This window comes from Oncorhynchus nerka, linkage group LG14, assembly GCF_034236695.1.
Source record: "Oncorhynchus nerka isolate Pitt River linkage group LG14, Oner_Uvic_2.0, whole genome shotgun sequence".
Classification (NCBI taxonomy): Eukaryota; Metazoa; Chordata; class Actinopteri; order Salmoniformes; family Salmonidae; genus Oncorhynchus; species Oncorhynchus nerka.
This window is the reverse complement of record NC_088409.1, coordinates 9,463,567-9,486,347: the sequence shown is the minus strand read 5'-3', so window position 1 is coordinate 9,486,347 and position 22,781 is coordinate 9,463,567. Positions and strand designations below refer to the sequence as shown.

Below are 22,781 nucleotides of genomic sequence, written 5' to 3'. Positions count from 1 at the left end.
CCTCCATCATTCTTACCGGAGCTGAGTTGTCTCTCTTCCCTCTGGATCGTACCATGCGTCCCAGTACCTCCACCCCGTCTATACTGATGTTGCCAGCTGCGTTGATGGGCTTTCCTCCCACTACCTTACAGTCAACCACCACCCTGGCTGTGGTCTTACTGATCGCCATGTGGAGCTGTGGGGAGAGGAGATGGAACACTGTGTTTTACACAGACTGACACAAACCACAGTATTATCAGTCTGTGGGGAGAGGAGATGGAACACTGTGTTTTACACAGACTGACACAAACCACAGTATTATCAGTCTGAGGGGAGAGGAGATGGAACACTGTGTTTTACACAGACTGACACAAACCACAGTATTATCAGTCTGTGGGGAGAGGAGATGGAACACTGTGTTTTAAACAGACTGACACAAACCACAGTATTATCAGTCTGTGGGGAGAGGAGATGGAACACTGTGTTTTAAACAGACTGACACAAACCACAGTATTATCAGTCTGTGGGGAGAGGAGATGGAACACTGTGTTTTACACAGACTGACACAAACTACAGTATTATCAGTCTGAGGGGAGAGGAGATGGAACACTGTGTTTTAAACAGACTGACACAAACTACAGTATTATCAGTCTGTGGGGAGAGGAGATGGAACACTGTGTTTTAAACAGACTGACACAAACCACAGTATTATCAGTCTGTGGGGAGAGGAGATGGAACACTGTGTTTTACACAGACTGACACAAACCACAGTATTATCAGTCTGTGGGGAGAGGAGATGGAACACTGTGTTTTAAACAGACTGACACAAACCACAGTATTATCAGTCTGTGGGGAGAGGAGATGGAACACTGTGTTTTACACAGACTGACACAAACCACAGTATTATCAGTCTGTGGGGAGAGGAGATGGAACACTGTGTTTTAAACAGACTGACACAAACCACAGTATTATCAGTCTGTGGGGAGAGGAGATGGAACACTGTGTTTTACACAGACTGACACAAACCACAGTATTATCAGTCTGAGGGGAGAGGAGATGGAACACTGTGTTTTAAACAGACTGACACAAACCACAGTATTATCAGTCTGAGGGGAGAGGAGATGGAACACTGTGTTTTACACAGACTGACACAAACCACAGTATTATCAGTCTGAGGGGAGAGGAGATGGAACACTGTGTTTTAAACATACTGACACAAACCACAGTATTATCAGTCTGTGGGGAGAGGAGATGGAACACTGTGTTTTACACAGACTGACACAAACCACAGTATTATCAGTCTGTGGGGAGAGGAGATGGAACACTGTGTTTTAAACAGACTGACACAAACCACAGTATTATCAGTCTGTGGGGAGAGGAGATGGAACACTGTGTTTTACACAGACTGACACAAACCACAGTATTATCAGTCTGTGGGGAGAGGAGATGGAACACTGTGTTTTACACAGACTGACACAAACTACAGTATTATCAGTCACACTTTAAATGAAGTATATTTCATACAAAACCTACGTACATGCTTCATAAATCAAGCAAGCATACTGTATAAGGGTCCTATAACGGATCCTTGGATGTGGTGCTTTGTGGTATAACTATCATCCAGAGAGTAAATGCTGTCTCCTAACAGTCAGTCATTGGACAATATAGCAGGCGTATCAAGTCCTCAGCACTCTCATTAAAATAAACAGTCAGTCATTGGACAATATAGCAGGCGTACCAAGTCCTCAGCACTTTCATTAAAATAAACAGTCAGTCATTGGACAATATAGCAGGCGTACCAAGTCCTCAGCACTTTCATTAAAATAAACAGTCAGTCATTGGACAATATAGCAGGCGTATCAAGTCCTCAGCACTTTCATTAAAATAAACAGTCAGTCATTGGACAATATAGCAGGCGTACCAAGTCCTCAGCACTTTCATTAAAATAAACAGTCAGTCATTGGACAATATAGCAGGCGTACCTAGTCCTCAGCACTTTCATTAAAATAAACAGTCAGTCATTGGACAATATAGCAGGCGTACCTAGTCCTCAGCACTTTCATTAAAATAAACAGTCAGTCATTGGACAATATAGCAGGCGTATCAAGTCCTCAGCACTTTCATTAAAATAAACAGTCAGTCATTGGACAACATAGAAGGCGTATCAAGTCCTCAGCACCCTCATTAACATAAACAGTAGTCCGTTGTATTAACTCAAAGTGTACAGTTATCTGTTGTAAAAGTAACAGTGAAATGCAACTCTGACTCATTCTCTGGCTTCAAAGTCCAGGTCCAAACGCGGGCGGTAGTTGAATGGTAAATCCGTCCGTAGCTGTACTCCCTCTAGTCACAAGCCTATCAATTGGCTGTGAGCGGGGCCAACCAATGAGAACTATTGCCCGTAATAAACAGTAAAGGGGTGTAATGTCCATTTTGAGGGAAATCTCTGGGTTGAGTCACCTTAAACCATTGTTCAAGGAATTGTTTCTCAAGAAATACACTACGAGTCAAAAGTTTTAGAACACCTACTCATTCAAGGGTGAAGACATCAAAACTATGAAATAACACATATTGAATCATGTAGGAACCAAAAAAAAGTGTAACCCCCCAAAAAGTGTTAAACGAGCTGGTTGAGAGAATGCCAAGAGTGTGCAAAGCTGTCATCAAGGCAAAAGGGTGGCTATTTGAAGAATCTCAAATATAAAATATATTTTGATTTGTTTAACACTTTTTGAGGTACTACATGTTTCCATATGTGTTATGTCATAGTTTTGATGTCTTCACTATCATTCTACAATGTAGAAAATAGTACAAAATAAAGAAAAACTGTCATGCCCTGACCTGAGTATTCTTTGTTTTCTTTATTGTTTTGGTTAGGTCAGGGTGTGACATGGGTGATGAATGTGTTTTTGTACTGTCTAGGGTTCTTGTAGGTTTATGGGGTTGTTTATCATCTAGGTGTTTATATATGTCTATGGTTGCCTAGATTGGTTCTCAATTAGAGGCAGGTGTTTATCGTTGTCTCTGATTGGGAACCATATTTTGGCAGCCATCTTCTTTGGGTATTTCGTGGGTTATCATCTATGTCTAGTTGCCTGTGTCTGCACTGTTTGTAGTATAGCGTCACGTTTGTTTTGTTGTTTTTGTAGTTTGTTTAGTGTCCGTCTTCAATAAAATATAATATGTATTCAATTCACGCTGCGCCTTGGTCTCCTCCATTCGTGACAAAAACCCTTGAATGAGAAGGTGTTGTAAAACTTTGGACCGGTAGTGTATCTCGTACATGACTTCAAGATTTACCTGCCATGTGCAACTATCAACTTTCTCCTTGTCACAATGTACTGTAACAATTCACAATAAATCACAGGTTTCCCAGACAGGCTCCTCTGCTGTCCAGGGGTACAAAGCGGAGTTACAACCGTAAGTCTGTCAGGTGTGAGAATTGCAATCATAATCACCACACCCCAAATGGTACCCTATTCCCTAAATAGTGCCCTACTTTTGACCAGTACCCAAATGAGCCCTGGTCAAAAGTAGTGCACTACATAGGAATAGGGTGCAATTTGAGATGCAAGCAAAACATTTCCATGGAAACAGTACATCTCAGCTCCCACAGTAACAAGGTGAGGCTAATCTGAAGTTAGACAGAGTTGATATTTGTGCGTCAGAAACAGAAACCATTTGGCCGGTCTGTGACGTGTGTAATACTCTATACGCTCGTTTTAATGGGTTCTTGGAGTGAAACTATTTTCTCCAGTTCACTAGGTCTGGTTGTGTTTATACATGTCAGAGAGTGTCAACGCCTAGCTGCCTGTCTGCCTGCCTGTGTTATATGGTTGGATCCAGGGTTCAGTTCCAAATGGCACCCTATGCCCAATATAGTGCACTACTTCTGACCAGAGCCCATTACACTGTAATAGGGAATAGGGTGCCATTTGGGACACTACCCCAGGACTACTGTTGTGGGTTTAGAGGCACACTTAACCCAACACACAGACAGCATATCAACCTACTTCTCAGCTAAAGACAATTACAAGACAAAGAACCATTTTTCAAACCACCAATTGCCTGAACCAAAAAAAATGTTTTGTCCGAACAACAAAAGTTCAACAGTCTTCCAACGACCACTGTATCCACAAGGCCTGGGATGCATCTGAAACAGTTCCCTATATAGTGCACTGCTTTTGACCAGAGCCAATGAGGCTCTACATAGGGAACAGGGTGCTCATTTGGGACAAAGCCCATTAATCAAACAGTGTTTATTCACAGTCTGACCAGCGTCATGGGGACAGTATCTCTGCTGTTGATGTGTCTGTCTGTCTGTCTGAGAGTGACTATGAATAGGGAGGGTAGTTTAAAGGATGAACCCCATGGCCTTGATGATGATATTCAGGACAGGGACGGAGGGACGGCGAAGAGAGGAGAATAAGAAGTAGAGAGGAGAGATAGAAAAAGAGGAGAGGAGAGGAGAGACACACACACACACTCAGTCCCGCGGGTCAGATGGGTCCTCTGATCAATTGTGTTATAATTCGAGTGCCAACATGATGTATTAGCCTATTTCATCCAGCGCGCTAGCTGTGTTTTTAATGCGAACGGCAAGTGTCACTGACATCCCCTCCGTTCCTCCTCGCTCCTCACTGCTGCAATATGCAGCGCTTCATTTGTTTGCTTGCTTTTTCCATTTGAGATATCCCTGTTTTTCATCTCTGGCTTTCTAACCGTGTGTGGACTGATGGGGTTTTCTATTACAGCAGATAGGCAGAGTGCATTTCACATCCTCTTACAAAACAGCCTTCTCCACTTTATGGGACTGACAATGACTCACAGAGGAAATAAAACAGGAAACTGATGGAGTACAGTACGGTATCACTTCAGAGTGGTAGAAAACAATATGATTCATTAGACTTCTTCAGTACGGTATCACTTCAGAGTGGTAGAAAACAATACGATTCATTAGACTTCTTCAGTACGGTATCACTTCAGAGTGGTAGAAAACAATACGATTCATTAGACTTCTTCGGTACGGTATCACTTCAGAGTGGTAGAAAACAATATGATTCATTAGACTTCGTCAGTACGGTATCACTTCAGAGTGGTAGAAAACAATATGATTCATTAGACTTCTTCAGTACGGTATCACTTCAGAGTGGTAGAAAACAATATGATTCATTAGACTTCTTCAGTACGGTATCACTTCAGAGTGGTAGAAAACAATATGATTCATTAGACTTCGTCAGTACGGTATCACTTCAGAGTGGTAGAAAACAATATGATTCATTAGACTTCTTCAGTACGGTATCACTTCAGAGTGGTAGAAAACAATACGATTCATTAGACTTCTTCAGTACGGTATCACTTCAGAGTGGTAGAAAACAATACCCTTCATTAGATTTCTTCAGTACGGTATCACTTCAGAGTGGTAGAAAACAATATGATTCATTAGACTTCTTCAGTACGGTATCACTTCAGAGTGGTAGAAAACAATACCCTTCATTAGATTTCTTCAGTACGGTATCACTTCAGAGTGGTAGAAAACAATATGATTCATTAGACTTCTTCAGTACGGTATCACTTCAGAGTGGTAGAAAACAATGATTCATTAGACTTCTTCAGTACGGTATCACTTCAGAGTGGTAGAAAACACTACGATTCATTAGACTTCTTCAGTACGGTATCACTTCAGAGTGGTAGAAAACAATAAGATTCATTAGACTTCTTCAGTACGGTATCACTTCAGAGTGGTAGAAAACAATACGATTCATTAGACTTCTTCAGTACGGTATCACTTCAGAGTGGTAGAAAACAATATGATTCATTAGACTTCTTCAGTACGGTATCACTTCAGAGTGGTAGAAAACACTACGATTCATTAGACTTCTTCAGTACGGTATCACTTCAGAGTGGTAGAAAACAATATGATTCATTAGACTTCTTCAGTACGGTATCACTTCAGAGTGGTAGAAAACAATACGATTCATTAGACTTCTTCAGTACGGTATCACTTCAGAGTGGTAGACAACAATATGGTTCATTAGACTTCTTCAGTACGGTATCACTTCAGAGTGGTAGAAAACAATATGATTCATTAGACTTCGTCAGTACGGTATCACTTCAGAGTGGTAGAAAACTATATCCTTCTTTAGACTTCTTCAGTACGGTATCACTTCAGAGTGGTAGAAAACAATATGATTCATTAGAGTTCTTCAGTACGGTATCACTTCAGAGTGGTAGAAAACAATACGCTTCAGTAGATTTCTTCAGTGCGGTATCACTTCAGGGTGGTAGAAAACAATATGATTCATTAGACTTCTTCAGGACGGTATCACTTCAGAGTGGTAGAAAACAATATGATTCATTAGACTTCTTCAGTACGGTATCACTTCAGAGTGGTAGAAAACAATACGCTTCAGTAGACTTCTTGTCTTAGAGACTAAATACAGAGTCCAATATGAGAATCCCATCCATTCATCAACGGTGGCGTAGTTTTATTTCAACTTCCATCGTTTAAATGATTCTGCCTCAGCTAGTTTTATTGGATAATACCTCAACTATGTGAGATGTAAACTAGCCATGCTTTACTGTAATGTATGCTGGTATTAAAAGCTGTTGTATCAGCAGACTCCATCTCAAAGTATTCTAAACATTGCCACCTTGACACCAAATGTTCTAGAAGAGAAATGCATGAAGGAGAGAGTTCTGAATCAGCACATTTTTAACCCCTCCCCCCATTAGCCATTTAAAGAGGATATGGACTACTTTAGCTGTTACCATGATACCAATTGGACCCCCACCCCACCCCAACCCTACAATACTTAAAGGTGCAATCTGCAACAGTTACTGCTGTTCAAAGGTCATTTGAAAAGTCCTTGCATCCATATCTTACATCTCAGTATTTGAGAGGGGTTACTTATTATACATTTTTCCAGTCCCATCCCTAAGATTTATAGCAAAAGTGGCAGCGCCGCCATTAAAGTTGGCTGAGAACTGAATTACTGATTACCCCTTTAAGTAAGGGCTGAGTTATACAATCTGCAGAAATCCTAATAACCTTATTCTCAGAAATGTTATCAGAGAGGGAGACAGAGAGAGACAGAGACAGAGAGAGACAGAGAGAAAGACAGAGAGAGAGAGAGATACAGAGACAGAGAGAGACAGAGAGAAAGACAGAGAGAGAGACAGAGAGAGACAGAGACAGAGAGAGACAGAGAGAAAGACAGAGAGAGAGAGAGATACAGAGACAGAGAGAGACAGAGAGAAAGACAGAGAGAGAGAGAGATACAGAGACAGAGAGAGACAGAGACATAGAGAGACAGAGACAGAGACAGAGACAGAGAGAAAGACAGAGAGAGAGAGAGAGACAGAGAGAGACAGAGACAGAGAGAGACAGAGACATAGAGAGACAGAGACATAGAGAGACAGAGACAGAGAGACACAGAAGAGAGAGAGAGAGAGAGAGACAGAGACAGAGAGAGAGAGAGACAGAGAGACAGAGAGAAAGACAGAGACAGAGAGAAAGACAGAGAGAGAGAGAGAGAGAGAGAGAGAGAGGCAGAGACATAGAGAGACAGAGACAGAGAGAGAGACACAGAAGAGAGAGAGAGAGAGACAGAGACAGAGAGAGACAGAGAGACAGAGAGACAGAGAGAAAGACAGAGAGAGACAGAAAAGACAGAGAGAGAGAGACAGAGAGAAAGACAGAGAGAGAGACAGACAGAGAGAGAGGAGACAGAGAGACCGAGAGAGACACAGAGACAGAGACAGACACACACACAGAGAGAGTAACTTTTTGTGTAATGTGTAATGTTTACTGTCACATTTTTTTTATTGTTCATTTCACTTTTGTTTATTATCTATTTCACTTGCTTTGACAATGTTCCCATGAAAATAAAGCTCTTTGAATTGAATTGAATTGAGACAGAGAAAGAGAAACAGAGACAGAGAGAGAGAGAGAGAGAAGCGAGAGAGAGAGAAAACAGAGGAGAGAGAAACAGAGAGAGAGAGAAACAGAGAGAGGGCTTTGTTTAAAAAAACTGTAATAACCCAGGACAGTATTTCTGGGGTCAGCAATATTCAGAGTGGCAATTCTCTGTTCCAGTGGATTTAGATTGTGTAAATGAGTTTCAGATGGAGGAAGGCAGGCAGATAAACACTAAGACCCTGGCTGCCTTGACTTAACAGCACAGCAGCAGACTGAGAAATGTGGTCCCTAATACCAGTTACCAAATCAAACATTACAGGGACCAATGCCTCTGCCTCAGAAACACTGGGAGACTGAACAAAGCATTCTTATGCTAATAAACTAGAAACGAGAAGCTAGTAACCCACATAATACAGAAATAAATTCACAATGTCACAGACACTCAGGACATCACGTCATCCCCTATACGAATACTGTATACCGCTGAGCCCTGCATACCGCTGAGCCCTGCATACCGCTGAGCCCTGCATACCGCTGAGCCCTGCATACCGCTGAGCCCTGCATACCGCTGAGCCCTGCATACCGCTGAGCCCTGCATACCACTGAGCCCTGCATACCACTGAGCCCTGCATACCGGCTGAGCCCTGCATACCGCTGGAGCCCTGCATACCACTGAGCCCTGCATACCGCTGAGCCCTGCATACCACTGGAGCCCTGCATACCACTGAGCCCTGCATACCACTGAGCCCTGCATACCGCTGAGCCCTGCATACCACTGAGCCCTGCATACCACTGAGCCCTGCATACCGCTGAGCCCTGCATGGGAGGATAGATATCACAGTTCAGTCTGTTACATTACTGTAGTCTGGATATAACATCACCCTCAGATAGATATCACAGTTCACATTACTGTAGTCTGTATATAACATCACCCTCAGGTAGATATCACAGTTCACATTACTGTAGTCTGGATATAACATCACCTCAGGTAGATATCACAGTTCAGTCTGTTACATAACATGACCCTCAGATAGATATCACAGTTCACATTACTGTAGTCTGGATATAACATGACCCTCAGATAGATACCACAGTTCAGTCTGTCACATTACTGTAGTCTGGACATAACATCACCCTCAGGTAGATATCACAGTTCACATTACTGTAGTCTGGATATAACATCACCCTCAGATAGATATCACAGTTCATATTACTGTAGTCTGGATATAACATCACCCTCAGATAGATATCACAGTTCAGTCTGTTACATAACATCACCCTCAGATAGATATCACAGTTCAGTCTGTTACATTACTGTAGTCTGGATATAACATCACCCTCAGATAGATATCACAGTTCAGTCTGTTACATAACATCACCCTCAGGTAGATATCACAGTTCACATTACTGTAGTCTGGATATAACATCACCCTCAGGTAGATATCACAGTTCACATTACTGTAGTCTGGATATAACATGACCCTCAGATAGATATCACAGTTCAGTCTGTTGCGTAACATGACCCTCAGATAGATACCACAGTTCAGTCTGTCCCATTACTGTAGTCTGGACATAACATCACCCTCAGGTAGATATCACAGTTAACATTACTGTAGTCTGGATATAACATCACCCTCAGATAGATATCACAGTTCAGTCTGTTACATAATATCACCCTCAGGTAGATATCACAGTTCACATTACTGTAGTCTGATATAACATCACCCTCAGGTAGATAACACAGTTCAGTCTGTTACTGTATCCAAGCTGACAGGAAGTAGCACCATTCAGAGACACACGTCCTCTTTTCCTCCACAAGGACAGGGGATGCTCAGTGTGAGGCCGGCGCGTAAGGACCATATGAAGACACCTGAGGTGAAGTGAGGACAACCCAGCAGGACATGTCTGTCGCTGCAGGCACACCTGTCATCAGTCTGAGGGGAGACCGTGACCGTGTGTGTTTTACGCATGCACCTTTGTGTCTGTGTTCTTGCATGTGTTTCTGTGTGCATAAGTCTGTAAGTGTATGTCCATTTGTGTGAGTGTGTGTGTGTGTGTGTGTGTGTGTGTGCAAATGTGTGTGTGTGAGGGGGGAATAAAGTGTTTTTCACCTTGGGAGACCGTGTGTGTTGGGTGAACAGCATTACAACCAGATATGTACTGCAGGGAGGCAGACAGCCTCTGAACACTATAACCAGATATGTACTGCAGGGAGGCAGACAGCCTCTGAACACTATAACCAGATATGTACTGCAGGGAGGCAGACAGCCTCTGAACACCAGATATGTACTGCGGGGAGGCAGACAGCCTCTGAACACTATAACCAGATATGTACTGCGGGGAGGTAGACAGCCTCTGAACACATTAACACTATAACCAGATATGTACTGCAGGGAGGCAGACAGCCTCTGAACACTATAACCAGATATGTACTGCAGGGAGGCAGACAGCCTCTGAACACTATAACCAGATATGTACTGCAGGGAGGTAGACAGCCTCTGAACACTATAACCAGATATATACTGCAGGGAGGCAGACAACCTCTGAACACATTAACACTATAACCAGATATGTACTGCAGGGAGGCAGACAGCCTCTGAACACATTAACACTATAACCAGATATGTACTGCAGGGAGGCAGACAGCCTCTGAACACATTAACACTATAACCAGATATGTACTGCAGGAGGCAGACAGCCTCTGAACACATTAACACTATAACCAGATATGTACTGCGGGGAGGGCAGACAGCCTCTGAACACTATAACCAGATATATACTGCAGGAGGCAGACAGCCTCTGAACACATTAACACTATAACCAGATATACTGCAGGAGGCAGACAGCCTCAACACATGCTAACACTATAACCAGATATGTACTGGCAGGAGACAGCCTCTGGAACACCAGATATGTACTCATGGGAGGCAGACAAGGCCCCTCTGAACACTATAACCAGATATGTACTGCGGGGAGGCAGACAGCCTCTGAACACATTAACACTATAACCAGATATGTACTGCAGGGAGGCAGACAGCCTCTGAACACTATAACCAGATATGTACTGCGGGGAGGTAGACAGTCTCTGAACACATTGACACTATAACCAGATATGTACTGCAGGGAGGCAGACAGCCTCTGAACACTATAACCAGATATGTACTGCAGGGAGGCAGACAGCCTCTGAACACTATAACCAGATATGTACTGCAGGGAGGCAGACAGCCTCTGAACACTAGATATGTACTGCAGGGAGGTAGACAGTCTCTGAACACATTGACACTATAACCAGATATGTACTGCAGGGAGGCAGACAGCCTCTGAACACCAGATATGTACTGCGGGGAGGCAGACAGCCTCTGAACACATTAACACTATAACCAGATATGTACTGCGGGGAGGCAGACAGCCTCTGAACACTAGATATGTACTGCAGGGAGGCAGACAGCCTCTGAACACTATAACCAGATATGTACTGCAGGGAGGCAGACAGCCTCTGAACACTATAACCAGATATGTACTGCAGGGAGGCAGACAGCCTCTGAACACATTAACACTATAACCAGATATGTACTGCAGGGAGGCAGACAGCCTCTGAACACATTAACACTATAACCAGATATGTACTGCAGGGAGGCAGACAGCCTCTGAACACTATAACCAGATATGTACTGCAGGGAGGCAGACAGCCTCTGAACACATTAACACTATAACCAGATATGTACTGCAGGGAGGCAGACAGCCTCTGAACACTATAACCATATATGTACTGCAGGGAGGCAGACAGCCTCTGAACACCAGATATGTACTGCAGGGAGGCAGACAGCCTCTGAACACATTAACACTATAACCAGATATGTACTGCAGGGAGGCAGACAGCCTCTGAACACCAGATATGTACTGCAGGGAGGCAGACAGCCTCTGAACACATTAACACTATAACCAGACACAGTTGAGGTCGAAAGTTTACATACACTTAGGTTGGAGTCATTAAAACTCGTTTTTCAACCGCTCCACAAATGTCTTGTTAACAAACTATAGTTTTGGCAAGTCGGTTAGGACATCTACTTTGTGCCTGACACAAGTCATTTTTACAACAATTGTTTACAGACAGATTATTTAACTTATAATTCACTGTATCACAATTCCAGTGGGTCAGAAGTTTACATACACTAAGTTGACTGTGCCTTTAAACAGCTTGGAAAATTCCGGAAAATTATGTCATGGCTTTAGAAGCTTCTGATAGGCTAATTGACATCATTTGAGTCAATTGGAGGTGTACCTGTGGATTTATTTCAAAGCCTACCTTTAAACTCAGTGCCTCTTTGCTTGACATTGTGGGAAAATCAAAAGAAATCAGCCAAGACCTCAGAAAAACAATTGTAGAAGCTTGTAGAAGGCTACCTGAAACGTTTGACCCAAGTTAAACAATTTAAAGGCAATGCTTCCAAATACTAATTGAGTGTATGTAAACATCTGACCCACTAGGAATGTGATGAAAGAAATAAAAGCAGAAGTAAATCATTCTCTCTACTATTATTCTGACATTTCACATTCTTAAAATAAAGTGGTGATCCTAACTGACCTAAAACAGGGAATTTTTACTAGGATTAAATGTCAGGAATTGCGGAAAACTGAGTTTAAATGTATTTGGCTATGGTGTATGTAAACTTCCGACTTCAACTGTATGTACTTCATTGACCTGTCAAAGGTGTTCGACACTGTTGAGCATTGGGATATATACAGCCTGTTAATGGTTTATAGGTCTGGGATATATACAGCCTGTTAATGGTTTATAGGTCTGGGATATATACAGCCTGTTAATGGTTTATAGGTCTGGGATATATACAGCCTGTTAATGGTTTATAGGTCTGGGATATATACAGCCTGTTAATGGTTTATAGGTCTGGGATATATACAGCCTGTTAATGGTTTATAGGTCTGGGATATATACAGCCTGTTAATGGTTTATAGGTCTGGGATATATACAGCCTGTTAATGGTTTATAGGTCTGGGATATATACAGCCTGTTAATGGTTTATAGGTCTGGGATATATACAGCCTGTTAATGGTTTATAGGTCTGGGATATATACAGCCTGTTAATGGTTTATAGGTCTGGGATATATACAGCCTGTTAATGGTTTATAGGTCTGGGATATATACAGCCTGTTAATGGTTTATAGGCCTGGGATATATACAGCCTGTTAATGGTTTATAGGTCTGGGATATATACAGTCTGTTAATGGTTTATAGGCCTGGGATATATACAGTCTGTTAATGGTTTATATGATCTTAGCAACAGAACTCTTAACAGATGGGGTTAAATCTGAATGATCTTAGTAGCAGAACTCAGGCCATTTTAACAGATGAGGTTAAATCTGAATTATTTTAGCAGCAGAACTCAGGGCATTTTAACAGATGGGATTAAATCTGAATTAGCTTAGCAACAGAACTCAGGCCGTCTTAACAGATGGGGTTAAATCTGAATTATTTTAGCAGCAGAACTATAAAATACCTTAACAGATGGGGTTAACTGAATTATTTTAGCAGCAGAACTCAGGCCAAGCTTTAACAGATGTAAGTTAAATCTGGAATTACATCTTAGCAATAGAACCCAGCCATCTTAACAGATAAGCTAACTGAACATCTGAAGCAACAGAATCCCAGCTGCCCTTAACAGATGGGTTAACTGAATCTATTTTAGCAGCAGAACTCAGGCCAGTCTTGTAATAGATGTGGTTAAATCTGAATTATTTTAGCAGCAGAACTCAGGCAGTTTTAACAGATGGGGTTAAATCTGAATTTATCTTAAAGCAACAGAACTCAGCCATCTTAACAGATGTGGCTAAATCTGAAATTATCCAGCAACAGAACTCAGCCGGTCTTAACAGATGTGCTGTCCAATGATCTTAGCAACAGAACTCAGCCATCTTAACAGATGGGGTTAAATCTGGAATGATCTTAGCAACAGAACTCAGGCTATCCTAAACAGATAGTTAAATCTGAATTATTTTAGCAGCAGAACTCAGGCCATTTTAACAGATGGGGTTAAATCTGAATTATTTTAGCAAGCAGAACTCAGGCCATCTTAACAGATGGGGTTAAATCTGAATTATCTTAAACAGAACTCAGGCCATCTTAACAGATGGGGTTAAATCTGAATTATTTTAGCAGCAGAACTCAGGCCATCTTAACAGATGGGGTTAAATCTGAATTATCTTAGCAACAGAACTCAGGCCATCTTAACAGATGGGGTTAAATCTGAATTATCTTAGCAACAGAACTCAGGCCGTCTTAACAGATGGGGTTAAATCTGAATTTCGTGATATTCAAAAAGTTGTTCTTCAGGTTCTATTTTAGGTCCATTATTGTTCACCTATATTAATGACATAGGAAACACTGTTGATACTTGTAACATTCATCTCTATGCAGATGACACAGTTTTGTATTCCTGTGCCACCTCAGTGCAGAAGGCCATTCGTGAACTTCAACATGACTTTGATTCAATTCAGAAATCCCTTACAGATCTTAAATGAGTTAAATTCAAGTAAGACCAAGCCCCTGTTGTTCTCTAGGTCACCAAATGCTGACCCTGAGGACCTGCATATGTGCTCTATAAATGGAGCCCAAATTGAGCTTGTTTCTCAATATAAAGTACCTGGGTGTCTGGATTGATGACAAGTTTCTCCGTAACGCATTTACAAAATCTGACTAAGAAGCTAAGATCCAAGATTGTTTTTTTTTATAACAAAATAGGAGAAAAAAAAATTCTCCCTGTATTGGATTCCGGAGATGTTGTTTACATGCATGAGGCACAACCTCTGTTTTAAAACCCGTGGACGCCGTCTACCATTCAGCAATACGTTTTATCACAGGGGACCATTTTAGGACTCGTCATTGTAGTCTGTATAAAATGTGCAGTTGATCTCTCTGTCTGTAAGAAGAGCGCTGCATTCTCTTTGATTTATTTACAAAGCAGTCTGACAGAAACTCCCTTCATTAAGTTAAGAATCCTCAGTTACCAAACCTGTTGTCAGGAACAGATAACACTAGAGATCCCTTCAGTCTCCATAGATTTGGGAAAATCTGCATTTTGTTTTTTTGCCACTCATTTGGAACAATCTGCAGAGTTCAACGCAGTTTTTTATTTTTTATTATTTTACCTTTATTTAACCTTTATTTAACTAGGCAAGTCAGTTAAGAACAAATTCTTATTTAAATGACAGCCTAGGAACAGTGGGAACGACAGATTTGTTTGTACCTTGTCAGCTCGGGGATTTGAACTTGCAACCTTTCGGTTACTAATCCAACACTCTAACCACTAGGCTACCCTGCCGCCCCAGTTAGATGTGCTGGTGCCACTCAGACAGTTTCCATTATTAACTGAGGACCTTGAATGTGATTGCTTTTATTAAATAGGTTTATTTTGTTATTGTGTGCTGAATTCTGTTGTTTTATACACGTGAATGATTTATTATTCTGTTTTTATTGTAATGTCTACAGGGCTCTCTTGTCAAATGTATTGTTTAATCTCAATGTGACTCCATGTTTAAATAAAGGTTACATAAAATACTAAATTAAAATAAAATACATTAACACTATAACCAGATATACACTGCAGGATCAGGATCAGGGTCAGGGTTACATTGAGACTCAGAACAACCAGGCACATAATGCCTGTGAGAAGAGAGTCTGATGGACGACTCCTCACACTCTCTTTGACTGCTGCAACAAAGAGGGTGTGTGTGTGTGTGTGTGTGTGTGTGTGTGTGTGTGTGTGCGTCTGTGTGTGTGTGTGTGTGTGTGTGTGTGTGTGTGTGCGCGCTCTCTTTGACTACTGTGATGGAGGAGGGGTTGGGTTGTTCCTCCATTCATTCTCTGGGATCATTCTTGACATGACTTCTACTAAATTCTCTATTTGAGAAGTCGGCATGCAACATCTTTATTAGACAGATGGAGGGCCTGAAGTTTTAGGGTACATCCCAAATGGCACCCTATTCCCTATATAGTGCACTACTTTAGACCAGAGGCCATGGATTATCTAGGGGAAGAACTAGGCTGCTGACCTTGTGGAAACTGCCATAGAACATCTTCTTGATGTCAGGCTCGTCAAAAGTGACTGTCTGGAAGTCTCCCTTGTAGTCGTAGTTGAAGAACGTCAGAGTCTTCCCACCATCTGACAGAGACAGAAACAGAGACGAGCAGACAGACAGAGAATTAGGACAGTACATTCTACACAAACCCACAAGCCCACATCCCAGAGTCCTCTGCCTTGGTCTTCTGTTCTGTGTGTTCAGTCTATCTCTCTCACACAATAGCTGGAAACTAGTCCTGCAGCCCACACACTTTTGTAAACCACAGACCTCAATTGCAGAGTATGTGATATGCAGGTTAACCTTAACTCTCACTCAAACCACAGGGCCAGGGTTCAGGAAGTGATGAGGAACAGACTGTACGTACTGTCCAGGATGACCCCCACCAGGGGTTCATTGTCTTTGTTGAGGATCTCCCACAATGCAAAGGGCTCTTGGGGGGTGTCTGGTAGCAGGCGGAACAGGATGGTGATGGTGTAGTCAGAGGGCAAACCTTCTGGGTGGAGGTACCTGAGACACAGACAGACACAGACACACAGACACACAGACACACAGACACACAGACAGACAGACAGACAGACAGACAGACAGACAGACAGACAGACAGACAGACAGACAGACAGACAGACAGACAGACAGACAGACAGACAGACAGACAGACAGACAGACAGACAGACAGACAGACAGACAGAGTTACTTAACTGGCAGCCAGATAATGTGAATGGTTCAAGATGGCGGTTGGCAAATCCTATGCCTACACTGTAATGGGAAACTGTCATTCAAACAGTCGTTTCAGTGTAACCCTAAGCCTAACCTTCTCCAGTCTAACCCTAACCCTTTCCAGTCTAACCCTAATTCTCTATAGTCTAAGCCTAACCTTCTCCAGTCTAACCCTAACCCTCTCCAGTCTAACCCTAATTCTCTATAGTCTAACCCTAACCCTCTCCAGTCTAACCCTCAACCTTTCCAGTGTAATCCTAACCCTCTCCAGTCTAACCCTAAACCTTCCCAGTGTAATCCTAACCTTTCCCAGTCTAATCCTAACCCTTTCCAGTGTAATCCTAACCCTTCCCAGTGTAATCCTAACCCTCTCCAGTCTAACCCTAAACCTTTCCAGTATAATCCTAACCCTCTCCAGTCTAACCCTAAACCTTTCCAGTATAATCCTAACCCTCTCTAGTAACCCTAACCTTAACCCTCTCCAGTGTAACCCTAACCTTAACCCTCTCCAATCAGGAAGTCCTGATACCTGATACAGGGTAATGGGAAGTCCTGATACCTGATGCAGAGTAATGGGAAGTCCTGATACCTGATACAGGGTAATGGGAAGTCCTGATACCTGATGCAGAGTAATGGGAAGTCCTGATACCTGATACAGGGTAATGGGAAGTGACTGATACCTGATGCAGAGTAATGGGAAGTCCTGATACCTGATACAGGGTAATGGGAAGTCCTGATACCTGATGCAGAGTAATGGGAAGTCCTGATACCTGATACAGGGTAATGGGAAGTCCTGATACCTGATGCAGAGTAATGGGAAGTCCTGATACCTGATACCTGATGCAGATGAATGGGAAGTCCTGATATCTGATGCAGGGTAATGGGAAGTTCTGATACCTGATGCAGAGTAATGGGAAGTCCTGATACCTGATGCAGAGTAATGGGAAGTCCTGATACCTGATGCAGAGTAATGGGAAGTCCTGATACCTGATACCTGATGCAGGGTAATGGGAAGTCCTGATACCTGATGCAGAGTAATGGGAAGTCCTGATACCTGATGCAGAGTAATGGGAAGTCCTGATACCTGATGCAGAGTAATGGGAAGTCCTGATACCTGATACCTGATGCAGAGTAATGGGAAGTCCTCATACCTAATGCAGAGTAATGGGAAGTCCTGATACCTGATACCTGATGCAGGGTAATGGGAAGTCCTGATACCTGATGCAGAGTAATGGGAAGTCCTGATACCTGATGCAGAGTAATGGGAAGTCCTGATACCTGATGCAGAGTAATGGGAAGTCCTGATACCTGATGCAGAGTAATGGGAAGTCCTGATACCTGATACAGGGTAATGGGAAGTCCTGATACCTGATGCAGAGTAATGGGAAGTCCTGATACCTGATGCAGAGTAATGGGAAGTTCATTTGACTGGCTTATCTTACCTTCACACAACAAATGCCATAATGGCCCTTCTGATTACATTATTTACTATATACATGATCTAGTATGTGACTGAGTGATGTTTGGATATGTTTGGATATGGGCCGTGGTGTTTGCAGGTCACCCTGAAGACATCATGTAGAGGTGCTGAGTCCCTCCACTGCAATAACACAATCCCCTCTGAACATTATGAACAAAGTAGAAGTCTAAACTAAATATTATCCTCAGTAGGAGTAGAGCTACATCTGTCAACACACACACACACACACGCACACACGCACACACTTCACATGTGATTAGACTCCCCTAAGTGATTTTCATTGGCAATAACTTTGTATTGTTTGAGGGACCTTGAAAATAACTGGCTGCTATTTCAAAGAGCTCTGGTGTTTGTCTTCGCTAACAACTGGGTTTGACCCTCTCTTGACATTTTGAAGTACAAGTCTCCTACTAGCTACTGGGGTTGACCCTCTCTTGACATTTTGAAGTACAAGTCTCCTACTAGCTACTGGGGTTGACCCTCTCTTGACGTTTTGAAGTACAAGTCTCCTACTAGCTACTGGGGTTGACCTCCCGACGTTTTAAAGTACACGTTTCCCATAGAGGATGAGGAAGGCCCTCTAGGGAGGAGGACAAGGACAGTTCAGGAACAAGCTCTTCCTCCAGGCATAGACACGTCTGTGTATCTGAAAGGATTGGATGGGTATAACCCATTCTGTATGGCAAAACTTCCACCTGACCTATCAGAGGAAACTTCCACCTGACCTATCAGAGAGAAACTTCCACCTGACCTATCAGAGGAAACTTCCACCTGACCTATCAGAGGGAAACTTCCACCTGACCTATCAGAGGAATCTTCCACCTGACCTATCAGAGGGAAACTTCCACCTGACCTATCAGAGGAAACTTCCACCTGATCTATCAGAGGGAAACTTCCACCTGACCTATCAGAGGGAAACTTCCACCTGACCTATCAGAGGGAAACTTCCACCTGACCTATCAGAGGGAAACTTCCACCTGACCTATCAGAGGGAAACTTCCACCTGACCTATCATTTGGGGAAGCTGTTGGAGTATATTCCAGAAATAATATGCCAAGAGTGGACACTGGAGGAGAGAGTGAGCTCAGTGTGGACCCTAGCTGATCTTCTACCTCTCATCGCCATGACAACCACACTGACAAGACACAGAACCTAGTAGAACCTACTTGGTGGGCTGTGAGACCAGGGCGTCTTTGTGCAGTCTGTAGCAGGGGAAGCTGTTGAAGGAGCCTGGTTCCAGGGACACTCCCTCTACGTTACTGTACTCCTTCTCTACCAGGCCAAACATGTCCATCATCCTGAAGCCTAAGGAGGGAAGGAGCAGAACACACATCTATATAACCACTCCATAGAGAACTATAGAGAACCACAGAGAACCATAGAGAACAACAAAGAACCATAGAGAACAACAAAGAACCATAGAGAACCATAGAAAACAACAAAGGACCATAGATAACCATACAGAACAACAGGGAACCATAGAGAACAACAAAGAACCATAGAGAACCATAGAGAATAACAAAGAACCATAGAGAACAACAAAGGACCATAGAGAACAACAAAGAACCACAGAGAACAACAAATAACAATAGAGAACCATATAGAATAACAAAGAACAATAGTGAACCATAGAGAAAAAAAAACAGAGAACAACAGAGAACCATTGAGAACAATAGAGAACCATAGAGAACAACAGAGAACCATAGAGAACCGTAGAGATACTAGAATAAAATGGTACACATTTTTATCTTCAAGCAACAAAATGGGCCAAGGTAGTAAATACTGTTTAGGTGCTGGATATATACATAGTAATAATAATGTCATTCTGTCAACCACTCTCCCTCTGGATAGTGTCTCCTATCCCCACCCGGCGAAGGAAAGGAGAACTCTGTCAAAAATCCTATGAGAAACAGTGACATTCACTCTGAATGACCTAAAATGATGAATTCCATATTGGTCTTTCACAGGCAGGCCAACCCAGGCTGTTCTGTGCAGTAGGATAATAGTAGGTCTACTATTGAAACAGATAAATGAGGCTGTCAACTGAGTCAGGAATTCACAGGTTTCACATCTTTTTTCTCCTTCAGGTTTTCGCTCTTAAAGTCACACTTTCTTAATGTAAAAACAACAGAATTGGATGTTCTAATCCCATAACAATGCCTTAACCACATTAGGAGAACGCTTTTGAGGTCTGAGAAAAAGCGAAGAAATTTAGATTTTTGAGTGTAGTTACCCTTTAATTTAAGTGGTTAACTGTGTTTCCACAGCACATGAGATGGGGTTTGCCAAACAAACAGCCACTGGATAATCATGATATCATTCTGCCAGGCAGGCATAGGCTACTTTGTAGCAGGTAACATTTCATTGAGAAGGTTTTTGGCAAAGCCTTACCATCAATCAGAAGATGGTTAAGGCCTGTCATCAGCATCGCTATATTTTTCCTGTTTTCCTTAAATGTTTAAAACTGGAAGTTTTACTTCATATTATGAGGCATGTCTTGCCTCCCTTTAAAGCAGCTTAAAGCCTAAAACGGGGGGAAAAAATTAACATTTGAAGCTTAACATTGTGATGTGTTCCATCAGCCTTACTGATACGGCGTATACCCTCCACTACACTACTTTGATGTGCATCGTAGGCATTAAGAAGTGAGTACACACAATGCCCAGTGTTAGATACGGTGGTACACGGTGTATACCCTCCACTACACTACTTTGATGTGCATAGGCGTAGGCATTAAGAAGTGACTTTGATGTGCACGTAGGCACAATGCCCAGTGTTAGATACGGTGGTACACGGTGTATACCCTCCACTACACTACTTTGATGTGCATCGTAGGCATTAAGAAGTGAGTACACACAATGCCCAGTGTTAGATACGGTGGTACACGGTGTATACCCTCCACTACACTACTTTGATGTGCATCGTAGGCATTAAGAAGTGAGTATACACAATGCCCAGTGTTAGATACGGTGGTAGGTGTATACCCTCCACTACACTACTTTGATGTGCATCGTAGGGATTAAGAAGTGAGTATACACAATGCCCAGTGTTAGATACGGTGGTACACGGTGTATACCCTCCACTACACTACTTTGATGTGCATCGTAGGGATTAAGAAGTGAGTATACACAATGCCCAGTGTTAGATACGGTGGTACACGGTGTATACCTCCACTACACTACTTTGATGTGCATCGTAGGGTGCATACGGTGGTAGGTGTATACCCTCCACATTAAGAAGGTATTAAGAGTGAGTATACACAATGCCCAGTGTTAGATACGGTGGTACACGGTGTATACCCTCCACTACACTCTGACTCTATGTAACTCCGTCTGACTGGATTTGAACCAGAATCACGTGGCAGATGACATGTTGCTCCTGACAACAGCCAGGGACACGGAGTCTCTCCCGTGAATGACTAAGTGGGATCAGACAATCCACATTGACTGTAGATTGAGAGGGGTTTATCTCAATAGGGATACACATTCTTTGACTATAAAGCAGTAACCAGCTGTATGTGTATTACATACCTGCCATGGTGTTGCCACTCATCAGAACCGATGGACAAGCTAAAAACAAGATGGATGAAAGGGTTGGTTAAATAATGAACTGGATATGAATCACTGTCATTTCATCATGAATCAAGATCCTCTTATTAAGATTTAAATGTGGATGAATCCTCCTCTTTGTAATAATAACTAATCCATTAAACCACATGACCAAACCTACCACCTGTCTCTATTCTACAGTAGATTATATCAGTTCTGGAGACCACATGACCAAACCTACCACCTGTCTCTATTCTACAGTAGATTATATCAGTTCTGGAGACCACATGACCAAACCTACCACCTGTCTCTATTCTACAGTAGATTATATCAGTTCTGGAGACCACATGACCAAACCTACCACCTGTCTCTATTCTACAGTAGATTATATCAGTTCTGGAGACCACATGACCAAACCTACCACCTGTCTCTATTCTACAGTAGATTATATCAGTTCTGGAAACCACATGACCAAACCTACCACCTGTCTCTATTCTACAGTAGATTATATCAGTTCTGGAGACCACATGACCAAACCTACCACCTGTCTCTATTCTACAGTAGATTATATCAGTTCTGGAAACCACATGACCAAACCTACCACCTGTCTCTATTCTACAGTAGATTATATCAGTTCTGGAGACCACATGACCAAACCTACCACCTGTCTCTATTCTACAGTAGATTATATCAGTTCTGGAGACCACATGACCAAACCTACCATCTGTCTCTATTCTACAGTAGATTATATCAGTTCTGGAAACCACATGACCAAACCTACCACCTGTCTCTATTCTACAGTAGATTATATCAGTTCTGGAGACCACATGACCAAACCTACCATCTGTCTCTATTCTACAGTAGATTATATCAGTTCTGGAGACCACATGACCAAACCTACCACCTGTCTCTATTCTACAGTAGATTATATCAGTTCTGGAAACCACATGACCAAACCTACCACCTGTCTCTATTCTACAGTAGATTATATCAGTTCTGGAGACCACATGACCAAACCTACCATCTGTCTCTATTCTAC

General features: G+C 42.4%; 1 protein-coding gene across 1 annotated transcript in view; it reads right to left on the bottom strand.

Moving 5' to 3' along the window:
- The window catches only part of LOC135574987 (collagen alpha-1(XIV) chain-like), a 139,931-nt gene that overhangs the window by 89,244 nt on the left and 27,906 nt on the right, over window positions 1-22,781 (bottom strand). The window contains exons 6-10 of the mRNA XM_065027126.1: window positions 21,725-21,763; window positions 19,361-19,499; window positions 16,362-16,504; window positions 15,968-16,077; window positions 17-175 (exon numbers count right to left, since the gene is read on the bottom strand). Of these exons, the coding sequence (XP_064883198.1) occupies window positions 17-175; window positions 15,968-16,077; window positions 16,362-16,504; window positions 19,361-19,499; window positions 21,725-21,763 (590 nt within the window). The remainder of the gene's footprint in view (window positions 1-16; window positions 176-15,967; window positions 16,078-16,361; window positions 16,505-19,360; window positions 19,500-21,724; window positions 21,764-22,781) is intronic.